The sequence below is a fragment of the Triturus cristatus genome, chromosome 12 (genome assembly GCF_964204655.1).
Source record: "Triturus cristatus chromosome 12, aTriCri1.1, whole genome shotgun sequence".
Taxonomy (NCBI): domain Eukaryota; kingdom Metazoa; phylum Chordata; class Amphibia; order Caudata; family Salamandridae; genus Triturus; species Triturus cristatus.
In genome coordinates, this window is record NC_140595.1 from 602,339,388 (window position 1) to 602,364,691 (window position 25,304).

Below are 25,304 nucleotides of genomic sequence, written 5' to 3' on the forward strand. Positions count from 1 at the left end.
CCAGTTAGGCGCAGAGTGAAAGGGCCACTTTTATATAAAAAAACAGGCACAAAGAAACAAGCTCCCGCCACCCACCCTCCGCATCAGTTCATATCTGGTAAAGCCGTCGTTCATGTCTCCGTACATGGGTCACCTAACTAGTAAGTCAATTCATAGATGCGCCCGGTGCTTCTAGAGGTATGAGGTGCAAAATTTGCAGATATTTCGGGCACGTGACTTCTCTCATATCTTTGGTGAGGATCTGCAAAAAGGGAGCCCACAGTTTTGGAAAGTCCGTGCCTTACCCCTCCACACTCAGGGATAACCGCTCCATATCTAAGAACTGCCAAAGCTTCTGAATCCAGTCTCGAGGATCTGGAATCGTCAGCGATCCCCAGTGCGCTGAAAGCACCTGTCGCGCTGCCAGCAATGCCATGACTATTTGCTTACCTTTCAGCGACTTCAGCGGAAAAAACTTAGGATGGGGGAGACCTAGCAAGGTGTGCTCGGGAATACACGTCAAAGTGATCTGGAAAGCTGCATCAATATCATCAATTATTGCTGTCCAATAGCGCACCGGTTTGGGGCAGCGCCAAAGCAGATGCACCAGAGTGCCAACAGAACCGCAACCCCGCCAGCAGAGGGCTGACTTGGAGGTGTCCCAACTCTTAATGCGCACTGGGGTATAATACCAGTGAGTAACCACCTTATAGGCAGATTCGGCCCCTGCTGTGTTAGAAGCAGTATGGTGTGCCCTGTAAAAAATGTGGTCCAACTCTTTGTGAGACAAGGGCCTCCCTAGGTCAGTTTCCCATCGTACCTGCGCTTTGGTGCGGCGCCTCTGCGTTTGTGATGTGATTAGGGCATAAAGTTCAGAGATGAGTTTACGATCGTCCGTTTTACACCCCAGCCATTTTTCGAAGGACGTCAGGGGGCGGGACATTGGCGCGAAATTCTACGGTCGCGTGACCCAGTGTACGACCTGCGAGTAGTGAAAGGCATCGGCCTCCATCAAATCATAATCCCTACGCAACTGAGGAAAGGGAATCACACCCCGTGATCAAACAGGGCACCTACCCACTTGCAACCGTCCTCTCGCAATCGTTGGAAGATCTGGGATGCATAACCTGGCGGAAAGTCTGGGTTATCGACTATGGGGGACAGAGGAGAAGGAAACTACGTCCACCCTTTTGGACCTGCAAATCGATCCCAAACTTTAAGAGTCGGGGAAGTAATCGGAGAAGAGTATAGCCCCCACGCTCTGTGCCGACGCGGTAGCCACAAATCCCTCCATATGTTCCGGCCGGCCACCGTCTGATCCATAAAATTCCAATGTTAACTGGAAAGAGGCCTGTTCCACTCCGTGATGAAGCGAAGGCATGTTGCCTGATAATAGGCGTGCACGGTCGGGAAGCCGAGCCCTCCCTGCGCCTTCGGGGAAGTCACATGCTCAAGCGCAAGGCGTGGTTTCTTATTGTCCCACAGGAACTTATTAAGCAGTCCCTGGCGTTTGCGGAGGGCGCCTGGCGGCGGGCTCAAAGAGAGCATTTGGAAGATATAGAGGATGCGCGGTAAAACTGTCATCTTCACTGCCGCCAGCCTGCCATACCATGCCAGCTTGAGACGAGACCAGGCCACCAGAGCCTTGGCCAGGGAATAATTAAGAGCGGCCGTTTTAGCAATAGAAGGGGTCAGAAGAATGCAGAGGTAGGCAATATCCATGGACACCCACTGGAAGTAATAATCTTGTTGGAGATCCCGCACCTCAGTCTCCGGGATAGAAATATTAAGAATTTGCGACTTTGAGAAGTTGACCTTAAACCCCGCCAACTCTCCAAAAGGTAGAGAGCTCCGTAGTCAAGTACCGCAGAGTCGTCCGGGGGTTGAGTGAGGGAGAGGATGACGTCATCAGCATACATACTAATTTTATGAACATCAGCTCCAAACTTCAGACCCACAACATCAAGGTTGGAACGGATGTGCTGAGCAAAAGGCTCCATGTAGAGCGCAAATAAGAGGGGGGATAAGGGGCAGCCCTGCCGCGTGCCCTGGGCAATAGGGAACATGGCTGATTTGCAGCCATTAACCCACACCGCCGCCCTGGGGGAGGCGTATAGACAGCGCACCCAACGGATGAAATTATCCCCAAACCCAAATGTACGGAGCACCGCAAATAAGTATTCCCAGTCCACCCGATCAAAGGCCTTCTCCGCATCTATTGACAACAGAAAGGCCCGAGTATGCGACCGATGAATAACATCAAGGAGGTGCAACAATCTTTTGGTGTTATCCCCTCCTTGTCTTGAAGGTATAAAGCCTGCCTGGTCCGGATCTATGATGGCATTTATGAGGGGGTTAAGGCGGGAAGCTAACACACCCGCGAACAACTTCGCGTCAATATTAAGGAGCGAGATCGGCCTGTACGACCCACACTCCTTTGGATCCTTCCCAGGTTTGAGAATTACAGAGATGGCCGCCTCCGACATGGAAGGAGTCACCTCCCCAGTGTCTAGGAAGGAGTTAAAAAGCTTAGTTAAAAGGGGAGCCAGCTCCACACAAAACTGTTTATAGAACAGGGCTGAAAAGTCATCAGGGCCCGGCGACTTAGCCACTTTGAGCCACGCAATTGCCGATATCACCTCCTCGAGACGAATAGGGGAGTCCAGATCATCAGCGACGATTTGAGTAAGGGGGTGATATTACTGGAGGACAAATAGTCCCCTGGGTCAGGCAAAGGGGGGGGGTGATATTACTGCGAGGACAAATAGTCCCCTGGGTCAGGCAAAGGGGTATCTCCCATTGAATAAAGGCGCTGGTAAAACGGACGGAAGGTATCAGCAATCAGGGCATCCGTGGTATGTTCCACTGCATTCGGACCCCTGCATTCGGACCCCGTATGACAGGAAATGCGGACATCTGTGCCTGCGCCCGTAATCTGTGCACCAGCATGCTTCCACACTTATCTCAACTGAGGTAGAATTTATGCCGAAGCCGCAGGAGCGCATGCTCAGCCCTTTACAGATGCTTCAGCATACGGCGCCGTGTTTCCAACTCCCTCCATACCCCCCGTGCACTTGTGAACCGCTTCCAGTTCACCAACCGCTTCCAGTTCACCAACCGCTGCCTCCAGCTCCAGCTCCAGCTCCAGCTCCAGCTCCAGCTCCAGCTCCGCGCGTTTCTCTTTGCAGAGTCGTGTGAAAGACGCAGCAACCGCGATAAATTCCCCCCCCGAACTATGAGTTTCAAGGCTTTCCAAACAGACGGAAGGGACGTGTCGTCCTGAGCATTCTCAGAGATATAGTGCTTAATAACGGTGCGAACCCTTTGAGTGACGTCATCAGAATGAAGAAGGGAATCCCGAAGGCACCAGCCCAGAGGAGTAGAACGCGCACAGCGCGCCGGGAGCTGGACTGAGAGGGAGCGAGGAGTAATATCCGCAGCGTGCAAGTGAGGGAGAAGAGATGTAGAGGCCAGAAAGTGGTCAAGACGCGTGTATGTTTTGTGTGCTGCTGAAAAATAGGTATAGTCGCGCTCTTTCGGGTGCTGTATTCGCCACATCACACAGACCGCAGTCAGTGAGCCACTGTTTCCCAGCACTTGACAATGCCCCCGTCTGATTAGACCATAGCCCCGACCTATCAACCTCCGGGTCCATTACTAGATTTAAGTCTCCCCCAATCAGAAGTGCTGAATCCGTGGAAGCAAGAGCCTCAGATAGGGCAGAGCCTAAGGAGGGTTCCTTCTGCTCATTCGGGGCATATAAGGACCCGACCGTAAAATGCATGTCCCCCCATTGCACCCTGACTGCCAGGAACCGCCCAATCACCGCCGCTATCGTAGAAACCAGCTTGCGCTGCCACGTGCGCTAAAGAGGATCACCACCCCATTGTGTTTGGACTGGCCAGAGGACAAAAACTGTTGTGGGAAGCGCCTATCCTGCATACGCTTGGTATCTTTAGGCAAAAGGTGGGTTTCTTGCAGTAAACAGATATCCCCCCCCAGCATTCTCTAGAAGGGACAGTATGGCTAACCGCTTGACCGGGTTATTCAGCCCCGTACATTCAAGCTAACAATGTTCAGGTCCCTACTCATCGAAACAGTGAAGAAGGGAGCATCTATGCACCGACCCCAACCCCCCCCCCAGGATCAATTTGAATGGGGGGTCAGCCTCACCATTTGGGCTACTAGCCTATCTCGGCCATGAACTGATGCGGAGCCCCAGAAAAAACACCCTATAATATCCCCTGTCAATGACATAAAAAATCCCTGAGCAAAATATAACAGAAACAAGGCAAGAAAAACACAAAACAGTGAGCACATAAGGAAACAGGACTAAAGGTAGTCTCCCCAAAAAAACCCCAGCCCACCAATAAGAAAAAACCCCTGAGCAAAAGGGCAAAAACTGGAAGTCGAAAGAAATGACAACAGTTCGTCTCACTGGTCAAATGTTCAAGGGGGCGCGGCTCACCCCTAGTCCGAACCATGTTGTACATAACAAATCCCCGGCACGTCAGGGAGCAGAGGAAGTGCGCGCCGTCTGGCTACTCCCCCCTCCAGCGCCAGCAACTGAGCCCAGAAGGATGCCAAGGTCATGTGAATTAAGGGATGTCAGTGTTGTCGGTCACCTGTGACACAGACGAAAGGACTGCCTCTCTCTCCATCCGTCTGGCAGATGCTTCAAGTTTAGAGCTAGACGATGGACCCCCAACCCGCTGCCACTCCGAGGAGCGCCTGCGTCGCAGAGGGCGACATGAGCAGGCTCAGGAGGAGTAGAAAGTCGGTCCAGGCTTAGAGCGGAGCAGGCGTCCTCAAGGGAGTGGAGCTGCAGGAGTTTGCCATTGAGCTTGAAGACGAGACAGAATGGATGAGCCCAAGAATAAGGTATGCCCCGCTCTCGGAGATGATTGGTGACAGACTTAAACTCTCTGCGTTTAGCCAGCGTGGAGGCCGCCAAGTCCTGGAAGAGAGCAGGCTGATGACCTCGGAACTGCACCGGGTGACGGTCTCTAGCTTTGCGGAGGATTTGTTCCTTAAGTTGGAAATCATGCACACAGACAAGGATATCCGGAGGGGGAGCCTCATCACCGCGCGGGAGACCCAATCGGTGGACTCGGTCTAGCTGGATCTCTCGATCCCCCTCATCTCCCAGGATCTGCTGAAACAGGGTACTGATGTAGGCACGGCGGTAGTCTCCCTCTTCCTTCCACGGAACCGCCCGAATGCGGATGTTGTTACGTCTGGAGCGGTTCTTCAAATCCTCCGCATGCGCCTGCAGATCCAGATTCTGTTCTTTGAGCCGAATCATCTCTTGCTGAAGTTGTTGCAAGTCGTCCTCCCTACCCACGTCATGTTCCTCCAAAGTCGCGACCAGCTCTCCTATGGCGTCGACATCCCGCCTGACATCCCTGAGATCCGAGGAGAGTTGGGAGCGCAGCTCTTGAATGTCTTCTTTAATGGAGGAGAACAGCTCAACCATAAAAGCTTTGGTCGCTGGCGCATCATCCATTGGAGGTGACCTGGCGTCAGGTTGAGAGGCGGGCTGGCCAGAGGCGGCCTGCAAAGGGCCCTTCAGGGTCTTGTCTCTTTTACCCTTATTGGACGACATGGTGCAATAAAGTGGCGGCGGATTGCTGCAAGGTACCCCAGACTAAAGCAAGGAGAGGAAGCCGCTCCAGCCCCAGACAGGACCCCCACCAGGCGAGCCGCTTCAGGAGCAAGTTAGGAGGAAGGGGAAGAAGGAAGTCAGCGCTGCAACGCAGCGTATAGTCAACGATAAGGAACTAGACTAGTGCAGATGTGCCCCCACTAAGACTCCTCTTCTGGTAATTGAGCTGCGTAAGGATGGGGCAGCCCGCAGCCGAGAAGTCCCAGCCAGCAAAGGAGCCGCCACCCCAGTACCGCAGCGCCAGTGGGCAAGCAAATGTAGCCCAAGGAGGAGGCACCCCTGAAAAATGCACTATGTTGTGGCAACAGCCAGACCAGGCCCACAAAGTCCTACTAGTGGGGCCCATGCCACCAGCGAGCAAAAGGCAGCCCACGGCCCGCTGAACCACCTCCGCCCGCCGAATCACGGGCCGACTACAGGCCTCACTGGAGTGCGGCAAGTCATGAGCCCCAGGTCGCAGCAGACGTTTCTGGCAGGCCTCGCTAGCGAATCTGCATGCCCACCAGCACAGAGTCAGAATTAATATGGGTAAGGCCCTGTGGAAACAAGAGATAGAGGCCGAGCGCCTCACTCCAGGAGCTGTCCCCGGCACGCAGTCCCAGACTCAGCCGGCACTATCATTCTAGGCAAGCAGGGGAAGGGGGGGCCCTCAGGAGCCGACAGCCCCCACCCGCACCCGCAACCAGCGCTAACGCCGTCCGCCGATATGCAGACCGAGCCCCACCACAGGCGGCAACTCACTGCCCCGCTCCGCCACACCCGCTCTCCTCACCTCCACCAGTATCGTGGCAAGGCGAGAGCCCTCGCTGCAATCAGGGCCGCAGGCCGAGTGCCGCACTCCACTCTCTGTCCCCGGCACTTGGCCCCAGACGCAGCAGGAACCAAAACACGGGGAGGGGAGGACCCGCAGAAGCCGACAATACCCACCCCGCACCCGCCACCAGCGCACACGCCGTCCGCCGGTCTGCGGACCGAGCACCGCCACGGGCGCTAGTTCACCGCCCCTCCTCTCCTCACCTCAACCGCACCAGCGCGGGTGCTACAAGGCTCCGCCAACAGCGTTAGTAGGCCTCCGCTTCACCCGGAGAGCTTCTCAGCCCGAGGGCCTGCCGCCATCATGGAGTAGCAGAGCCACAGGTTAATCAGAAAATGGCGGGCACCGCACAACTCTCCACCACTGCACCACCGGGCCTCGCCAGGATCCGCCACCGGCCGGTGCCTCAAGAGCAGGGCAGCACAGGAAGGACCCGACAGTCCGATGCCCCCTCAGAGGCCTCCAAGCGAAGCGGCATCCAGACTCACCGCCGCAGGGTCCACCCAGGGTCTGCCGGGCTGCAGCAAGGCCGGGGCCGGGCAGACCGGTTCACGAGGATAGACACCGGTAGAGAAAGAAACGAGCCCACCACTGACGCCAGGATAACAGCAGGCAACAGTCCAACCACTGGTAAGCGCGGATGGGCACGATTAAGGGCGATAAACAAGGCTAATGTCGGACGGCACTGGAGGGTTAGGAAAACACGTCCTATCTCTCCGCCATCTTGGCCACGCCCCCCCCATTTTACCAAAATTTAAAGTGTAAAACGGTTAAATAATTATTATTAACAGAAGCTTTTGTATAAAATAAAGAAATAATTTATGTTTGTGGTAGACTCCTTTCATTGTGAGTGTATGAACTAGTGTGGTAATTGCTCCTTCAACTATACATGTATTGAAGGTTATGTTGTTATTCTATTAACCTACTGGAGTTACCAGGCTGACCCTGGGAAAATGTGGCAGCTGAATCTCAACTCATTTCTCTTCCATACAAATTAAGTGAAGTTACTGAAAGTGAACAGCAGTTGAACCCTTTTGGAGAACAGTTACTCCTCGGCAAGGATCCATTTTCTCATACTTTTAAAAGGGTACTGCAGGCTGTTTAGCGCTTTATCCACTGACGGGCATTGTAATTATTTCTCTTTGAGTATACTCTCAAGATTGTCAAAAGGCCCAGGGAAATCACTGTTTCTCCCTGAAGTGCCAGATTCTGCAGACTCAGACTGCTTTATTGTATTTGTTTGAACTTATAATGAGTGAAGGTTACCCATGCCTATCTTCTTGAGTGACCAACTGTATGGGCTTATCAGCTCTTGGTATTCTTGCACTTCCTTCAATGTGCAGCAGACCTCACCAGCCTGACAGTAATTGGGTATTTTGATGCACCACCTAGTCATGCTGCTCCTTTCATCTTGTCCTCAGTGAATAGGAGACCTGTGTTGTTCACACAGCACTTCCAGAAGTATTTATCTGCAGCACCACCCAATGGCACTTAAGGACACTTGCAATCTGTGACATTACACTTGCTGCACTTCAATGACAGAGGCTAAATGTCAAGCTGTTTTCTGAGAAATAGTTTAAAATAATATGGGCACTGGTTTTTTTCCCCCCCGACGCTCCCGCACACAGAATTGCTGAGGCTAGACGCGACTGGCAGCGCCACTGGGGGTGACAGAAACCTGCAGAGCCCAACACCCGGGGGAGAGAGAGATTACTCATACTTCTCTGCCCTACACGAGTTACATGTCCGCTTAGACTCGAGTCTGTGCTACCCGGACGTCCGTGGAGGGATCAATCTGAGTGTAAACTTAACTAGGACAATATCGGATCATAATCCTCTAATGGTGTCCCTGGAGTGGGTACGGATTAGGACTGCGATACCTAGCTGGCATCTAAGGCCGGAAGCTTTGGATGATCCGGTGTTTCGGGCAACGATAAGCGCCGCTATTGAGGATTATTTCCTCACTAATACCAATACAGCGACAAGCCCACTCATCGAATGGGATGCCTTTAAAATCATTATTATGGGGTCATTGCATTGGAGAAGAAGTGGGGGTGCGGAGGGTTCTTCTCCGTGAAGTGCAGGATGCGGAACAACGACTTAGGGAAATAGAGAAGGATAAACCGGAGAGAATAGATAAGCAGGATAAACTCCTCGCTGCCAGGGAAACATTGGCAACACAAGTGGAAAAGCTGCGCTGTTTTGACTATAGGGCCTATATTGCGCGGGCGCACGATGAGATGGATAAGTCAGGAGCTTTGCTGGTCTGGCTGGCTAACCCGGCACGTAGAGGGACGACGATACTGGAATTGCGAGGGCACGAATGTGTGGCTTCTTACAACCAGCGGGATATTAATCTTCCATTTTTGGAGTATTAGACTGAGTTGTACCAGAGCAGGCTTGATCCGGCAGGGCTTGAAGACGAGGGGTTTCTAGAAAGTTTAGAACTTCCCAAGATTGATGCTGAAGCTGCAGAGGCCCTGGGTAGGAAAGTTGAAATTGGGGAAGTTGGGAGCACCATCAAACATATGGCCAGAAATAAAACACCGGGAACTGATGGGCTCCCGATCGAGGTTTATTCGGCGTACGTGGACATACTGACTCCCCAGCTGGTTACCCCGTCTAATAGAGCAAAATGGGACGGCTATCTCCCCGCTTCAACGAGGGAAGCAGCAATTATTCCGCTCTTAAAACCTGGCAAACCACCCTGGGACCGCACCGCGTATCGGCCCCTGGCCATGCTCAACTTGGACTATAAGATACTAAGTCGTATATTAGCAAGCCGACTACTAAGCCACATGTTGACGCTTGTCCATGTAGAGCAGGCAAGCTTTATTCCGACTAGGAATACAGCAATGAATATACGTAGACTACTACGAATCCTGGACGCGAACACATACAATAAAGAAGAGGCATGCATTTTATCAGTCGATATTGAGAAGGCTTATGATGGCCTCGAGTGGCCATATCTTTTTAGGGTCCTGAGAGCGTTCGGACTAGGGGACAGTTTTGTGGCTTGGAAAGCTATTCTATATAAGGATTCCACCGCTAGAGTTAGAACAGGGGGGGGGTTGATCTCGGCGGCCTGCCTGGTGAGCAGACGAACGAGACAAGGCTGCCCATTGTCGCCCCTCTTGTTTGCATTGGCGGTGGAGCCTTTGGCCGTGCGCACTAGATCGGGCCACATCTACCAGGGCCTGGAGGTGATGGGGCAATCCCAATATATAGCACTGTATGCGGATGACCTCTTGATGTTCCTCGCTAACTCTGGAGACGCTTTAAGAGGAGCCAAAGATCTGCTGAGTAGGTTGGGAAGGGTGGCGAGTCTCAAGGTAAATTGGACCAAGACGTGCCTTTTCTCTGCTATTGAGGAGAGGTTTTGCCCACCGGAAACAGCCTGCGTGCTGTGGGAAACCAGATGTCTGACTTATTTGGGAGGTAAAATATATCACAATCCCGGTAACTTACTGGAGGGCAATGTAGGGAGGGCGATACGGAGCACCAAGAGGAATTTCGAGCTCTGGGGGTCCCTCCCGCTATCAGTGGCAGGAAGAGTAGCACTATTAAAGATGGTCACGCTGCCGAGGCTGCTCTACTATTTTGGGTCACTATCGCTCTGGATCCCACACAAGACTCTTCACTCAGTTCAACACCATGATCAAGGGGTTCTTGTGGGGCACCGGAAGACGGAGAGTGGCGCTTTTCACCATGATGAGGCACAGGGCAGATAGGGGATTCGCAGTGCCAGATTTCAAAGCCTATTATCATGCAGCTCATTTGCAATGGTTCACGAAATAGATGGCGGGCCGCCTCCGGAACATGGAGGGCCCTGGTGTCTCAGACCCAAGTTTGCAACTCCTCTCCCGTGTGCTGTTGCGCCTTCCCTTGAGGGATAGAGCGGCTCCCGCAGATGTACAGGCAATGCGCCGGTGCTGGAATCGGTGCTGTAGACGGGCGCAGATAAAATTCCCCTATGCGCAAGAAATTCCATTGCTAGTCTGCGAAACACTGCCCCATGGCAGGAACTGGCATAGACTGCAAACATGGGAGGAAGCGGGGATCACCACTATCGGAGATCTATACGAGGACAATACCTTGCTCCCTTTTAATGATCTATCGGAACGGTACGACCTGCCCGAAGGAGACTTCCTTCGACATGCTGCCCTGACGACAGCTATCCGACAACACTGGCGGGAGGGACTGGTGGAACCACAGACCTCACTAGGATGTCAGTATATAGTGATGGCTGCTGGGACGATAAAAGCGGTCACCTTCCTCTACCGACGCATCACTCGGGAGACACGACAGCCCCAGCCCCTGACAGCCCTGCGCCTCAAATGGGAAGCGGACTTGGGCGAGACCATAGACAAAAAGCTCTGGGCGGAGCTAGTGGAAAGGGCCTGGAAAAGCTCTAGGAACGCGCGTTTTCAACTGATCCACTTCTTTGTCCTTCACAGAGCGTACCTTACCCCACAAAAGATTACTGAATATTTTGGGGCCCAGTCCGCTTGCCTGAGATGTAACCTTGAAGGTGCAGGGTTTTTTTTTTTTTTTTTTTAAAAACCTTTATTCGTGCATATTAAAAGAACAAATACGGGCCTACAACCTTCAGGCCGGCCACGATACGGTTAAGCACTGATACAAACATTACGACCCCTGTGCTTCAACGGTCAAGATTAGCAACGATTTATGAATTACACACTGGAGAGATCCTTGACACCAGGGGGAGGAGAAGTGAAAGTTAACTTTAAAGTTTTTCAAAATAATTTTATCAGGGAAAAAGTCAGTGAAGAATAAGAACAAAGGAGATTCGAGTCCGCACGATATCTGCACCACACGGGAGAGCAGCAGCATCATTAAAACAGCAATGGAAGTAAAATCTCAGGCAGTGGGGCAATGCAGTTATATAACAGGATAGTCTCATAAGCAATTACGCACCCCTCCAGTGCCGCCCCCATTCAGTCAACCCCACACCCGGACCCAGAATCGAGACAAATATAGCGCAGAAACAGAGAAAGAGAAAAGGCCCATAGAACTAATTAGAAACAGTAAATACCTCCCCACCCTACACCAATGCGGAGGCTACGGCCTGCCCCCCCCCCCCAGCATAGTGCCTGTCGCCCAAGAAACCCGAAATATAGACAAGAAAGAGAGTAAGAATAGAGTAAAGAAAGATAAGAAAACATTACACCTATAATAAAGGGGGTGAGAAAAGAATAGAACCATTCTAATCTAAACTCCCAGAAAGAAGAAAGTGGGGAGGAGCCTACATATCATCAGAGCGCCCTGAACCATCGGCCATCTATGGCTTCCACACACTGAGAACCCACTACACCAAGAGCGGTCGTGTGAAAATGAATTGCCACAACAATTTAAATGAAGGAAGACAGATCGCGACGAGTGCGCACAACATATACATACAGTTCCAGTCCCAGTCCAGCCCATCCGTGAAACCATGGCGATATTAATCAGTCTAGCCCTGGCCCGATCGTGGGCTTGAGATTAAGCCAGCCCCTACATGGAGGCCCCGCACCCCGTGCAGACAAAGACAATATGGCCGCTTGGGAGAAGATGGTGAAGTAGGATCACAAAATGGCCGCCGACCATCCGTAGAGGTCCCTTTGTGCACCACATAAAGTCCAGACATGGCATGTAAAGTACCGGAGTTCCACAGAAAAGAAGCAGTAGGCCACCGTGAACGATTCCTCGAGGACGTTAGGTGTTGCTCAGCTGGATACTCTTGCAGACGCGGTGAGGCAGGCAACAATGAAGCAGGCAGCAATGAATGGGGAAACGAAGAATCCGCTGTTGAGCTGGAGAGCAATCGTTCCTGGGTGCCGGGAAAGCCAGTTGCAGGCACCAGTGTAGCACGTTCACACACAGCCGTTGCGTCCCCGCAAGAGGACATAAGCACTGGCAGACCCACACCGTGTTGATGACAAACGGAGCGCTCACGACCCGCAGCCGACAGGATGGAGTCAAACTGCTCACTCAGCGCCTGCAAGCCAGCACACATTTGTAGACGAAAGTCCCGCAGGACAGCCAGAACGGAGCCGCATGTCAGCGGAAGCTGCACCCCCACATCGGCAGCAATCCTGGACGGCACTGTGGAGCTGGTGTCTGGTGGAGGGAGGGCGAAGCGAGCAGCGGGCAAGACCGGAATATCACCCCCCAGCCGCGAGCAGGCCAACAACACCATGTTTTACCGCCGGACGGTACAATGGCCAGGGGGGGGGGGGGTCGTAGCAAGGAGTCGGTTCCCCTCAGGTCTGCGCCGCAACAGGGAAAGCCAACAGTCGCCTCCCTTCCCTCGGGTTCTCTTTGCAACCGACTAAGCAATAGAAGAAGGGGGTCGGCAGCCTCCCACAGCGCGGTCCACAGATCGGGGCAGGAGAGCCGCCGCACCGGGGCTTACCTTACAGCCCCAGCCCTTCAGGCGCAGGGTGCAGGAGGTGTCTGGCCGTCCCTCCCCAGGCCCAGCTGGCGACAGTCCGTGGTGTGAGGTGAGTCCGGGACCGCGCGGCTCGGGTTTGCGCTAGCGGGTCCGGTGACTGCAGAGCCTCCAGGGGGCCGGCAAGGGCAACAATGGAGCAGGGATCCAGGGCGGAGAACAAAAGCACCAAGAACTCCGGCATCCGGGCGGGCTGAGACTTCGGGGAAGCGGCGGCGTGGACAGCGCGTCGTCGCACACGTTTCACCTCGGGAATCGGCGAGGATAGGAATCAGGATGATAGTCCGAGGCCAAGGGCCGACGGAGCCGGGCGCTCAAGCGTCTGCTCCGGTCGCCATCTTGGCTCCTCCCCGGTGCAGGGTTTTTACACATGTTTTGGGACTGCCCGCTCCTGAGAGAGTTCTGGAGAGTGGTGACGACCAGGTTGGCGGACACGATGGAGTGTGAGATAGCGCTGACACCAGGGTGCTGTCTCCTACACTGGTTCTCCCACACAGCCAGGAATAAGGTCAATAGCAAGTTTATAGACCTGGGTTTGGTGTTGGCCAAAAGGAAACTCACAAGCCATTGGAAAGCGAAACATGCCCCCAACGTACTGAGATGGGAGAGGGAACTTGTAAAATTGGAAGACTGTTAAGGGATCTTTAGACTACAAATGGCCCAATGAACTGGGAGCGAAAAGGCATTGGAGATGGCGAGGGCATGGGTGGCATTAGTGGACATACTGCATCAGCCAAGTGACGACACTGACGTATCCCCTGACAGTGAGGGCCCTGGGTTGGATGATTGAGGGCAGGGGTTGCTGGGCAACCCGGACTGACGCTCGGTGCGCTGACTGCCAAAATGAGCTCCTGAACAGCAAGACCCGCTGTGGAACTACAGCATTGAGAATGGGCTGCCCGGTGCGCTATTGCACTACCCAGCATTACCATGCAGGACATCCGATGAATGAGCGACATGACTGGGGGATGGGGACGGTGGGAATTTTGAGGGGGGGGGGTTCTCCTTTTGGTTTGTTAGCGGATACACTGCCATTTTTTCATCACGTTGGTATGAGAATAATACCCTCCTGCGGACTAGTAGCCTGAAAATTGTATGTATAATATGCCACGTAGTAAATGGGGTCAGATTGTACCTGTAATCCTGTCTTTGTGATGCTATTGTTTATAATATCAAATAAATAAAAATCTGTTTAAAAAAAAAAAAATTTAAAATAAAAGAAGGGGGGACTGGTGTTTTCAAACTCCTCTCACTTTGCAGTGAAAATCAAGTTCATTATGTGACACTCTTCCTGTGGTACAGAGAGAGCTAAAGGAAAGGATGTAATTTTGTAACACACAACAAAATGTAAATACCTGTAAATTATCTGTACACATTCAGTAGTTCGGAGAGACAAAATGAAGAACATTTTTGTAATTCTTAAGTTTGATGGAAACAAATAATAGGATCAATACACATCAAGATACTTTTTCTTGGTGATGCGCAAATGATAACTATTTACTGAAACCTAATTTACACACATTATTATATGTGTGCAATATCATTTTTATCAGTAAAACTGTATATGTGTGCAAATGTAGTTGCCATTTTATTGGAAATTGTGCGGTCTATAAATATAACAGTGCGCTACCACATAATGCTTTAGTTACATAAAAGAAAAGAAAAAATTGCATGCCTCACGCCCATTAAAGCTAGGTGGGTTGCGAAAGTTTGTCATGCTAAAAAGTCGGTAATAGTTCTAAAGGGTTTGGGAATTTAGGGAGCATCGGTCTAGCCGCTGCTGCACAAGATGTCCACACCACTGTTATGAGCTACTGGTCCATTATTAAACTGTGATTTTTGAATTTTCTGATAACCACAGAGATAGGCACACTATTAGCTAATCTGCACTATTTTCTTCACAACTACTGCAATTGGCAAGCTTTTGTCAATCTGCACAAGTTCTATTTTGTTTTCCTCTCAACTGTGAGAAATGTATGTGACATACCAATTATGTGTTTCCATTAAGGAGTGTATAAAAATGTACACTAATTATTGAACGCCATTGCCCCCTCCTACCCCCTCCAGCCCGCCACCCTCCTCTTTCTCGCAATTGCCTTGACCCCCACTATTTGGAACCACAAGCAATGCGACTCTTTTCCCCAGTTTCGCTCTATCTCTCCTTGCCACCTTGTCTTAGCTCTCTTTCTCCTTCTTGGTTCTTCTATCCTCTCATCACTCTATTCGTTAACTTCCCTCTGCCCTCTCTTACAGGCTCTTCGCCTCCTTTTTTCCCCTTTTCCTTGTTATGGTAATACTCATGTTGAATATAGGTCTTGAAACTCCTCCTCATTGCAGTCTTATGCTGTGTCTTGTAGGGTTGTAGGCGACTTGCTGTGTAACACTTGCATAGATATTCGTCACCAAAGTCTCCAATGCCTCCCCTAAACAACGCGGCCGGCCCTACATAGGGTTGTGGGCCATAGACTGTGTATGTATAGACCCTCTCTATGGTTTCCTTGCGAAAATAAAAACAGATTTATAACCATTACATTATTATTTTATAATGCTACTATCCTTGTTTTTTCCCTCCTTTAGACACACTTTTTTCACATATAGGTGTTCATCTAAGCAGTCTGCAGCACAGCCTGCATGCTTTCTCCAGGAACCACAAGCACCCTTTGAAACGGCACCTATGGACCCACCCATGTGATGCATATCTGGGCACTATAAATGGTCAGAGATTCAGACCCAACAGGAAAAAAACACCTATTATTACTTTGGTATTAAAGAGTAGAATGTTTTCGATTTCCTACCCGCTTATGGACCAGCACATGAGGTTTTAGATGAATAGCATATTGCAGTTAAATAACTTGAAATTTATATTGAAGTAAAAAAAAAAAAAAGAATAATAAAGAATAGAGCTTAGTAGTCCATCGTTATCCATTTTTCAAAAGGGAGATAGGTCCCAATGAGACTATAGACTCAAAACATAGATGTAGCTGTTTTAGCATCCCATCGCAAATTTGAAGGGTTTACTCCCTAACTAATACTACATCCATTAGTGTCTAAATGTTACGACCAAAGAGTTCTAAAGAATTTTCTTGCAAAATCCTTCTTTAGACAGAGCTGTAGATATCGTAAAGAGTCTAAAGAATTTACAGGAGGATGCTAAAAAGGTTGGAAGCTTCTTGTTCTGCTGTACAGGTAGCTAAAATAACCTCTTCTAGCAGTGTGCAAGCCACTCAACCTAATTTGCTCAATGGTAGAAGGAGATTACTTGGACATTCCTTCAGGACCAAATACTTTAGGTGTGGTTCTCTTTCACACGTGTCCAATTTTACGAATTGTCCTGCGATAGGTCAAAAGTGTTGGGCGTGTAACAAGGCTGGGCATTTCAGTAAAGTGTGTAAAGGCACCAGATACATTAACATAATAAATGGGGCAGATCAAGAGGTTTCTCCCGATTTACATATAGATTATTTTTTGGTCCCCACATCTCAGGTTGCTCACATCCACGAGATTAAACATCTGGCTAGGGGTATCTCTGACCATTCACCAGTCTGACTTCACGTAGTTCTTAACTATAAACAGATGGGACGGGTGGCCCCCATCAACCCGTGGTATTTCAGAGATCCCAAAATTCGCAAAGCACTCCTCACATCAATAGATAACAACTTTATTGATAATGAGGGATCCGTGGACTCTTCGCAGGTGCTATGGGAAGCCTTCAAAACGGTGATTCGGGGTCAAGCCCTATTCCTAATCTCGGGCAAGAAGAAAGATCACCATAGAGAGATAGTGGCCATTGAGGCAGACCTTAGCCAATTAGAAACTGACCTGGAATCGGAGGTCACACCAGATAAACTCCACTATTTAAAACTCCGACAGCATGAATATAGAGCACTGGCGACTGACCAGGCAAAGGCCTTGGGAAGAGCTGTGCAGGGACGGATATATGAGGTAGGCCACAAAGTCGGGAAATTGTTAGCGTGGTTGGACAAAAAGGAATGGGCAAGCAGTTTAGTTCCGGAACTCAGAGGGGAGGGAGGTAGCCCCATTACAGACCCACAAGACATTGTTGACAAGTTCGCTGCACAGTTCTGCGCTGTCTACTCATCGGCAGCTCCTTATTCCGTAGAGGACTCCCGCCTGATGCTAGCGGACATAACGCTGCCCAAGCTCTTGGCAGAGGAACGTGATTTTTTAGACAGTAACATATCCAATGAAGAAATAGCGAAGGTAAACTTGAGGACGATCTTGCAAGGTGGGTTGAGGTCAACGGTGTTACAGAACCCACTACAAAAAATGTTTTACATTTCTTTTTAGACGTCTATGCACGGGATGGTGTACCCAACAAGATCTTTACATATAATGGTGTTCAGTTCACATCATTGGCTATGAAAGAATTGTTGGGTAAATGTGGGGCAAAACACTTACATACACCACTTTATCATCCCCAAGCCAATGGCAACGTAGAGACATGTAGCTAAAAGTGTTAGTTGAGACTGTGTTGGTGCTATTAGATACATGCTATGGTCCTACAGGACTACTCTGCAATTAATCACTGCGAAAGTTCCTTTTGCGGTTAGAAGACGAAGGAACATTGTGTCAAAGTGTATCCATTTTGGATGGTCAAGTTGTGGATAGGATGTGTGATATGAATGAGTTGTGCAATGAAGCTAAACGAGTTGTATACGCTGTGAGCTTAAGAACCGGAAAAGAAGAACGTAGCTGTCTTCCATGATTGCTGTTGGGCAGGGGGATATGTATTAACGATCGTTTGTTGCTGAAGAAGGGGCTGTCCAAGTTTAGGAATCCTGTGCAGGTCATGAAAATGTGAGGAAATCTTGTCTGGGTTGCTAATAGAGGAATGTGAAGAGTTGGACGGTCCAGCTGAAGTTGCATCTCGTGTTTGCAAGGATTTAGCTTACAAATTGGTCCAAATAAAACTACGTCTAAAAGGTCTCGAATGAACAATGTTGCAGCACACTCTTCGAGTCAAGAGGATTACTTGCTGGTTCAAGGACTAAATAAAGGATTCACAGTTTTTAGGTTTTGCATCTATTTATTTTGGTGTTGTGTTTATTTTGTGGTTTCTATCTTTTTGGGGTGTTTATCATTGTGTGGCTAGGGAGGTGTGTGGCATCAGCATGCAGAGCTGTTATGCTGTGTGGGTATATTCTTATTGTTAGTCTATATGTTCTTGTATAAAATGTTATGTTGTTGATCTATGAACCCAGTGGAAGTTATCAGATTGATTCTGGAAGCAGCTCCAGCTCCGCCAACATTTCTTCAATAAATTGTTGGTGTATACAGGGCACAATGATGCCCACCTAAGCATGACAGGGTATGGAGACAACAGAAAGCCTCAATGTAATGATGGCAGCCAATCGCCTGAGTGACAACATCATTTTATAAGCCCCGGAAACAAGATCCCCACGTCCCCTTCATGCTCACCAGCCCTATTCCCCTCAGGGTTCTACTAACTATCACTTCTCCACAAACTACTGCATTGACCTAATAAAGACTGATGTCACATTCTCTTTAATTCCTGTTGTTGATAAATGTGTACAACGAGTTAAGCTATTTTTTGTTATTCAAAATAATAAGAACGTTTGGAAAAATAATAAAGCTTTGTTGAAGTTATTAGAATTGGACAGTAGTTTATTTGTCAAAGTTGCATTATGCATAGTATTGCTTAATTCTATTACCATATATGTTCAAGGGCTTTTGTGCTTGTACTCATTTGCAACCCAGTTCTCTTGTGGACAAACCCCACTTGTAAGACCAACTGTGTCACACACAAGTCACTTCTTTATCGCATTTATATATTCTTGATGTTTCTACATGTATTCTGATTTTGGTAATACCGGCTACATCCTAGGTTGAACTCGACGTATATATGTATCTCGTATTGCATAATGTTATCTGCAAGGTCATGTCTGCTAGTTGATGCACGGTTACCAATTATCCATTTGTTCTGTAATCCTCAAACCAGCGGCATAGCTTAGTTAAATTTGGGGGTTGTGAATCTCAAATTTCCCAACTAAAAAAAAAGCGGTGGACCGCAGGGTGGAGGGGAGAGATGACCAAGGTTTGGGATGGACTGTTTCTATGAGGATAGTGGGCAAAAAACAATAGGTTGGAATGCTAACCTGCACGACTGCAAGTGGTTAGTCTATTTGCAAGCATTAATCCTAGCACCTTTTGGTTGTTTGATTGGCCTTAGTATGCCTAGAAACCTGAAATGGGCACAGCTTTCCAAGCACACTACTGCCAATGTTCCTGAACTCAAACAAATAATACATTTGCACCCATTCCATGAGTACTTCAGTTGGTGCAGATTTACTACTTTTTTGGGAAATTGGAAATAATACTTGGTTCTAAAACACCTTACCACAAGGTCTGCTTCTAGATGGAAAAACAAAGCGGCCACCCTCATTTTGACCTATGATCGCCTAAACAAAAACTGACATAACGCAAAAACCTCTTCTACCACTCGCCATCAACAGCCTCCAGAGTGTGAATGAGGCAGTTACCCCACACTTGGCCTTTTCAGTTGGGTCATACTCTTTGCTCGCATTGGCCACTCTGAAAAGTGTGACCCACTCTTTCGGTTGAGCTTCAAACGTTTGCCAAAGGGGTGACCTGGGTGCGATTGGCTTCTTGGCGCCATTCTGCTGCCCCCTCTCTTTGTTCCTTGGTCTTCCTCCCCTCTGTGCTCCATCTGCCAGGTGGCGATGGAGGACAGACGGGGCGCAATCCTTGAGCTTTTCTAGCCTACTTGCCGACAAGCACTACATGCTCAGACTTTAAGAGCCTGCTATGCTGGCCATGCCTGCACTCAAAACCTCTTGGAGAAAGGAGGCCGACAAGAAGACCAGGCCTCGACAAGAAGACCAGGCCTGGGCAAACATTTTATTACGCAAGAGTAACTGGTGTATTTTTGGTCATTTTCAGTAAGAAAATCTATGCAAGGTTAGTGAGATTATGCCAGTACCCGCATCATGTAATTTTGGGGGGGAAAGTTTAACGCGAGAAGTACTGTTTAGGTATAATTTGAAAGAGAGTGGTATTTCATGTGGATTTTTTACACAAGCTGACATTAAGTAATTTTTTTTTTTATTTAGAGATAGTTCATCAATGCTTAATACAATAATAAATTAATACAATACCCTACTTTTCCACATGATTGAGCAAAAATTAAAGCCACATACAATAGAACAACGAGCTTTGTATAGTACATTACTCCAGAGCAGCAATCGTACAATCAGATTTACAATCATAAATATTATATAAATAAATGCATCTAATCCAACAACGTAGCAGCCCCATACTATATTTTAACTCGAACCCTCCCATAAAGTCCTAAACTTCCTATTGGAGCCTGATCTTAGAGCATATTAAAAATTTTAATTTGCACTTGAATATTAGGTTTTAGAAAAAGGGCAATGTCATCGGTATAAAGTTTGATGTTAGTCAAATCGAGCATTAGAGATGTTGAACTGCTGATAGAGCGAATGGCTATGGCAAGGGGCTCTATAAAGCATGCAAAAAGCAGAGGAGACAGAGGACATCCCTGTCTTGTCCCTCTAACTACTCTGCAAATGCCCACCTTGTTGGCATTTAAAATGATATGAGCCGTAGCTCCCTCATAGAATTTAGAAATTATTGCAAACAACTCTGGGAGAAATCCAAATTTAGGAAGTGTATAGTACAGGCTTTCCCAGCACACAAGGTCAAAAGCCTTCTCAGCGTCTAAATACATAATTTAAGTTCGGATATTATTTGAATAAAATAATCCAGGGCCTCAACTAAAAATGTAGTGTTAAAAGATAGTTGTTGTCCTGTGACAAATCCGCATTGATCTTTATGGATAATTGACCCAGTTCAGTTGCTCATTCTATTTCATAGTAATTTAGCTATGATTTTGTAGTCTGTATTCAACAGGCGGATGGGTCTCTAAGAATTTATGTCCTCCTGATCTTTATTCTTTTTTTTTTTTTTTTTAAACTGACTACCACAGCTGTTCGAAAGGAGGGTGGTATTCCCCAACCTTGTAAAATATGATTAGCTGTCAAAACAAGTTAATTTTTTAGGCTTGCACTAAAAAAATGTTGGAATGCCATCTTGCCCGCATGCTTTACCATTAGCCATAGATTGAACCACTGCTTCGATTTCTTGTATTGTAATTAGTCGTTAATTTTATACATTGATTGGGAGTAATTTTAGAATTCGCAATCCATTAAAAAAAAATGATTCTAATTTCAGACTGTCCACCTCTTGCCTGACAGAATAAATAGATTCATAATGTTTTTAAAACGCACCTTGAATTGCCTTTTCATTTGTAATACGGATTTTAGTAAAGTTATTGGTCAGTGCCTGGACTCTGTTCTGGGCCGGTCTATCTTTTTTTTTGCCAAGCTAAAAATGTAACAGTAAACTCCCTTTCTTCATAAACTCTCTGAAGGTAGGTGGAATTGGCTGTATATACTTTAGTATAATAGTAATCTTGCATCTCTTGTCGGGCTGACACTAAAGCAGATTTATTCTTACTCTTTTTATCCCTTGAATATTGTTCATTAGTATACTTAACTTTAAATTCAAGGTGGTTTCTCTCTAAGTTTTGAGCGCGTCTAATTACGATGTGCTTAGATGATATGACGCCACGAATTGTGACTTTAAAGGCCTCCCAGACATTCTCTACCGAGGCCGTATCCCTATTTATCTTTAAAAAAAACTTTCAATCTCCTTTGGATTTCCTTGCACCACTCTTCATCTTCTAGCAGTATTCTATTAAATGACCATTTTGGGGTATTTTTGCCCCTCCCAATTCCAGATAATGCAAGTTTTACTAAAGCATGGTCTGAAAAGCTATTTTGTGTATAGGTACAATTACCCAGATTTAATCCCCTAGAGATTAAAAAATAGTAAAGTATGGCGGCCGAGTTGTATTATGCTGAAAAACACAAATACTCTTTTTTTGGGGGAAATCTTGTCCGCCAGCTGTCTATTAGGTTTTGATTTACCATACATTCATTTAATGCCGCACCTAACCATGGTTTAGTTTGTTTTTGGACCCCTGAAGATGAATCTAAAGCAAGGATTTGTAAATAATTAAAATCCCCACCTAAAATAACCATTCTGGGAAGTAGCAGCAGTGCACGATCCAGATCCAGAAGAGGTGCAGGACTATCCTCTATTGGGGCATACATCGTGGTCATAGTGAACCTGGTATTATTGATTGAACCATTCACTAATCCGCATCTGCCCTCTTTATCCACCTGGGAATATATAGTCTGGAAGGGAAAAAATGTGTTTAAAAAGATTGCTACCCCTGTTTGAGCTGTACCTGCGGATGAAAGATGGCTACTGCCTACCCACTGCTGGAACATGTTGAATGGGAGTTTCCTCTTAGCAACATAGTGGGTTTCCTGTATCAATATGATATCTGGGGAGTTGCCTTTCAATCATTCTTCCACAACCCGAGCTTTAATTTTGTTATTCAAACAATTCGCATTAAAGGAGAGAATTCTAACAGATTCTTTAGCTTGCTGTTGATAAGACATCATCAATGGTTACAAAACGTTTTCATGGTGCATTGTGCGTGTGAGTCACGTAAACCAGGAACGACGATTACGTTGATGCACTCGATCTGCAACTATGGCAGCTCCTCGAGACCGCGGCCAGCCGATGCTTCCAACAGTAAGTGCGCGTGTTGTCCACACGTTGTCCGTTTTGCCTTTTCAAACAACAACACTATCGAAGATTGTCCGATGCAACTCCAACTACATCAAACACATTTCCGATATAGCTCCGATCACACTAAGTGCCATATCAAGCATACTGCATCCCTGCGCCGTCGTCTCTTCACCAATAACCAGCTTGTAAATAATGAATTTTGTGAAATCTTATGCGGCCACCTCAATCCACGACCATACACACATCTTGACTGATTTCGCAGCGTACCAGGTTTCACACTAAGCCGCGCCGCAAACACTGTATAACTTGAGCTACGTTTCGTGATACTTCACATTCGGTGCGCATTAGAGTCTGCACAGAGAAACTAGCTTCCCTCTTTTCCACTTTAACTGGCGTATTCTCGTCACTATTCTCACAATATACGAATCCACTCTCAATCGGAACGTTCTCACCATCAGACGTCCTTGAAATTTCAGCAGCAGGGATCGTAATGCTGGTCGTAAGGTGCTCTCACACCTTCTTCTGGGGGTCGTTGATTCGCACTTCTTCTCACATGGTCTGCTTCAAAATGTATCCCATCCTCATCGCCACTTTTATGACCAAGCAGATCGTGGTTTTGTATAAATACGTTTATTGAAGTACAATGGTAATGACCCCCAGATACATCCTTCTTCCACAACTGCCAGCCTTCCTCTGCCCCAACCAAGCCCACAATCTACTACCATGGATACAGTAGAACAACACACGTTCCATTGCTACGGTAACATTAGACTACCCTTCATTAAGATATAACAGCTTGTAACTGCATATTTTAACACAATAAAATGTCAAGTCATTTTTGAGCGTAGAACTACAAATTTGAACGCAAAAGGCTGCGTTTGGAGTGCAAGTAGAAGTTCCTTTAATGTAGATGGTCAAAAAGCATTTCAGGTATATTTTTGCACCGAGCGGACCGTTCGGGTACTTTTTTTAAACACAAAACTGCATATACGATTGTGAGCTGCAGTGTTTTGAACACAGGTAACCAGAAATCAACTCAAAATTACATTTATACGTTGAATTTTTAACCATACGGACTGTTTGAATAATTTTTTTCTGTGTGAGATGCATTTTGCGTAATTATGTCTAATTTTTCAGTAATTTAGCGAAATTACACTACCTGAAATTACGCAACTACACACAACCCCAAGAGTAAACCCAATAAAGACATGGTAGACCGGGCTCAGGACCCCAGATCCAGCAACCAACCCAAGAAATTATTTATTTGGGGGATGATCGGGGGGGGGGGGTTTCACACCCCAACCATGCCCTCTGAAGCTACGTCCAAACATGCACTCAAACAAAAAGGTGCATTGTAAGTTATATTTGTTCAGCTATGCCTAGGGTGACCAACCATCCCAGATTTTCCCCGACAGTCCTGGATTTTCAAAGACTGTCCCGGCATCCCAACACTTTTTGCTGCGACAAATCGTCCCGGTTTTTTAAAAATCAGCGTGCACATTAATCAGTGTGGTGCAGGCTCCTTCCTACAATCGACTCTATATACCAGGGACATAAATTGAGGGGTTTAAAAAGAGCTCTCTCTGCACACCACTGAAAGTTCATTTTTTCAAAAGAGCTGCCTACTAGTTCTGCCTCGCCTCAATCATGCAGCCCAGCAGGAGTTAATGAGGGATGAAGCCACGTCCCATCACCCCAACAGGTGCTCCTGGGTCACAGCACACAAGGAGGAAGGAACATATATATATATATATATATTCAAACAGGATTATTCCATCTGAAAAACAACCATCCATATGTATGTATATAGCATTTTAAGTTCAGTCCTTCTGTGGCCACTATACAGCCTCCTATTTTTATGTCTATGGCCGTCCCGGTTTTTCATTTGGAATACCTGGTTAACCGAATTATGACGCCAATCACCGCGATTGATTTCTGCATGGTGTTTTCACATCCCACTACGTCAAACAATCTGAATCCCCTAGGATGAAGCCCGGCCTATATAAAACCACAAATAAATAAATAAAAAGTTCCGTCTTGTATTTGATAAACTTAGCCCTTCGATATCTCCTAAATCGGTTGCCATCAAAACCTAAACACCTGCCTAAGGTCCTGCCCACCTCCTTCCTCTTCGGGTCTAAGGTCCAACCTACTACCAGCCTAGCATTTTCCGCATCACCTGTTGTCCCACCTTCTCACTCTGTCAAGCTCACCTCCTCCACAAAGCGTGTCACGTCGTAAACCCGATCGTGGATGACCAGCCAGGCCTCCTTAGATGTGCTGCGTTTATTAACCTCTTCAAGAGTAAAGTATTTGACCTGACACTCTGGGGACGCCTCTTTTCCACTCGCCTCCTTCTCCATGTTGTTGCTGCCCAAGAAGGGCTCGTCAAACCTGTACGCTCTGCTCCAGGCCCCAAACACCCCGTGCAGACTGAAAGCCACACAATTCTGAACACATTCAGCTTCCGTACTCCAGTCCTCAAAGGCTCACGACGCAAAGTGGTATCTCTAAGCAACAGCCAATCCCAGCTTTACGCTATACGTCCACAACGCTTGATAGGCGAATCCGCTGTGGACTCTCGTTACACGTGATTAAGAAGTTTCATTTGTCGTAGCTTCTCAGTAGCTCATTTGTGCAAAGGATCACGGGGAATGGTCAATCCTATGCGCAGTACGATCGTAAATATAGGACTGTCACGTGCTTTGTCA

General features: G+C 47.8%; 1 protein-coding gene across 1 annotated transcript in view; it reads right to left on the bottom strand.

The window, feature by feature from the left end:
- CYB5B (cytochrome b5 type B) overlaps positions 1-25,097 on the bottom strand; it is a 203,455-nt gene extending 178,358 nt beyond the window's left edge. Inside the window, exon 1 of the mRNA XM_085636934.1 lies at positions 24,807-25,097. Within this exon, the coding sequence (XP_085493060.1) occupies positions 24,807-24,956 (150 nt within the window). The 5' untranslated portion in view covers positions 24,957-25,097. The remainder of the gene's footprint in view (positions 1-24,806) is intronic.
- Positions 25,098-25,304: the final 207 nt, after the last annotated feature.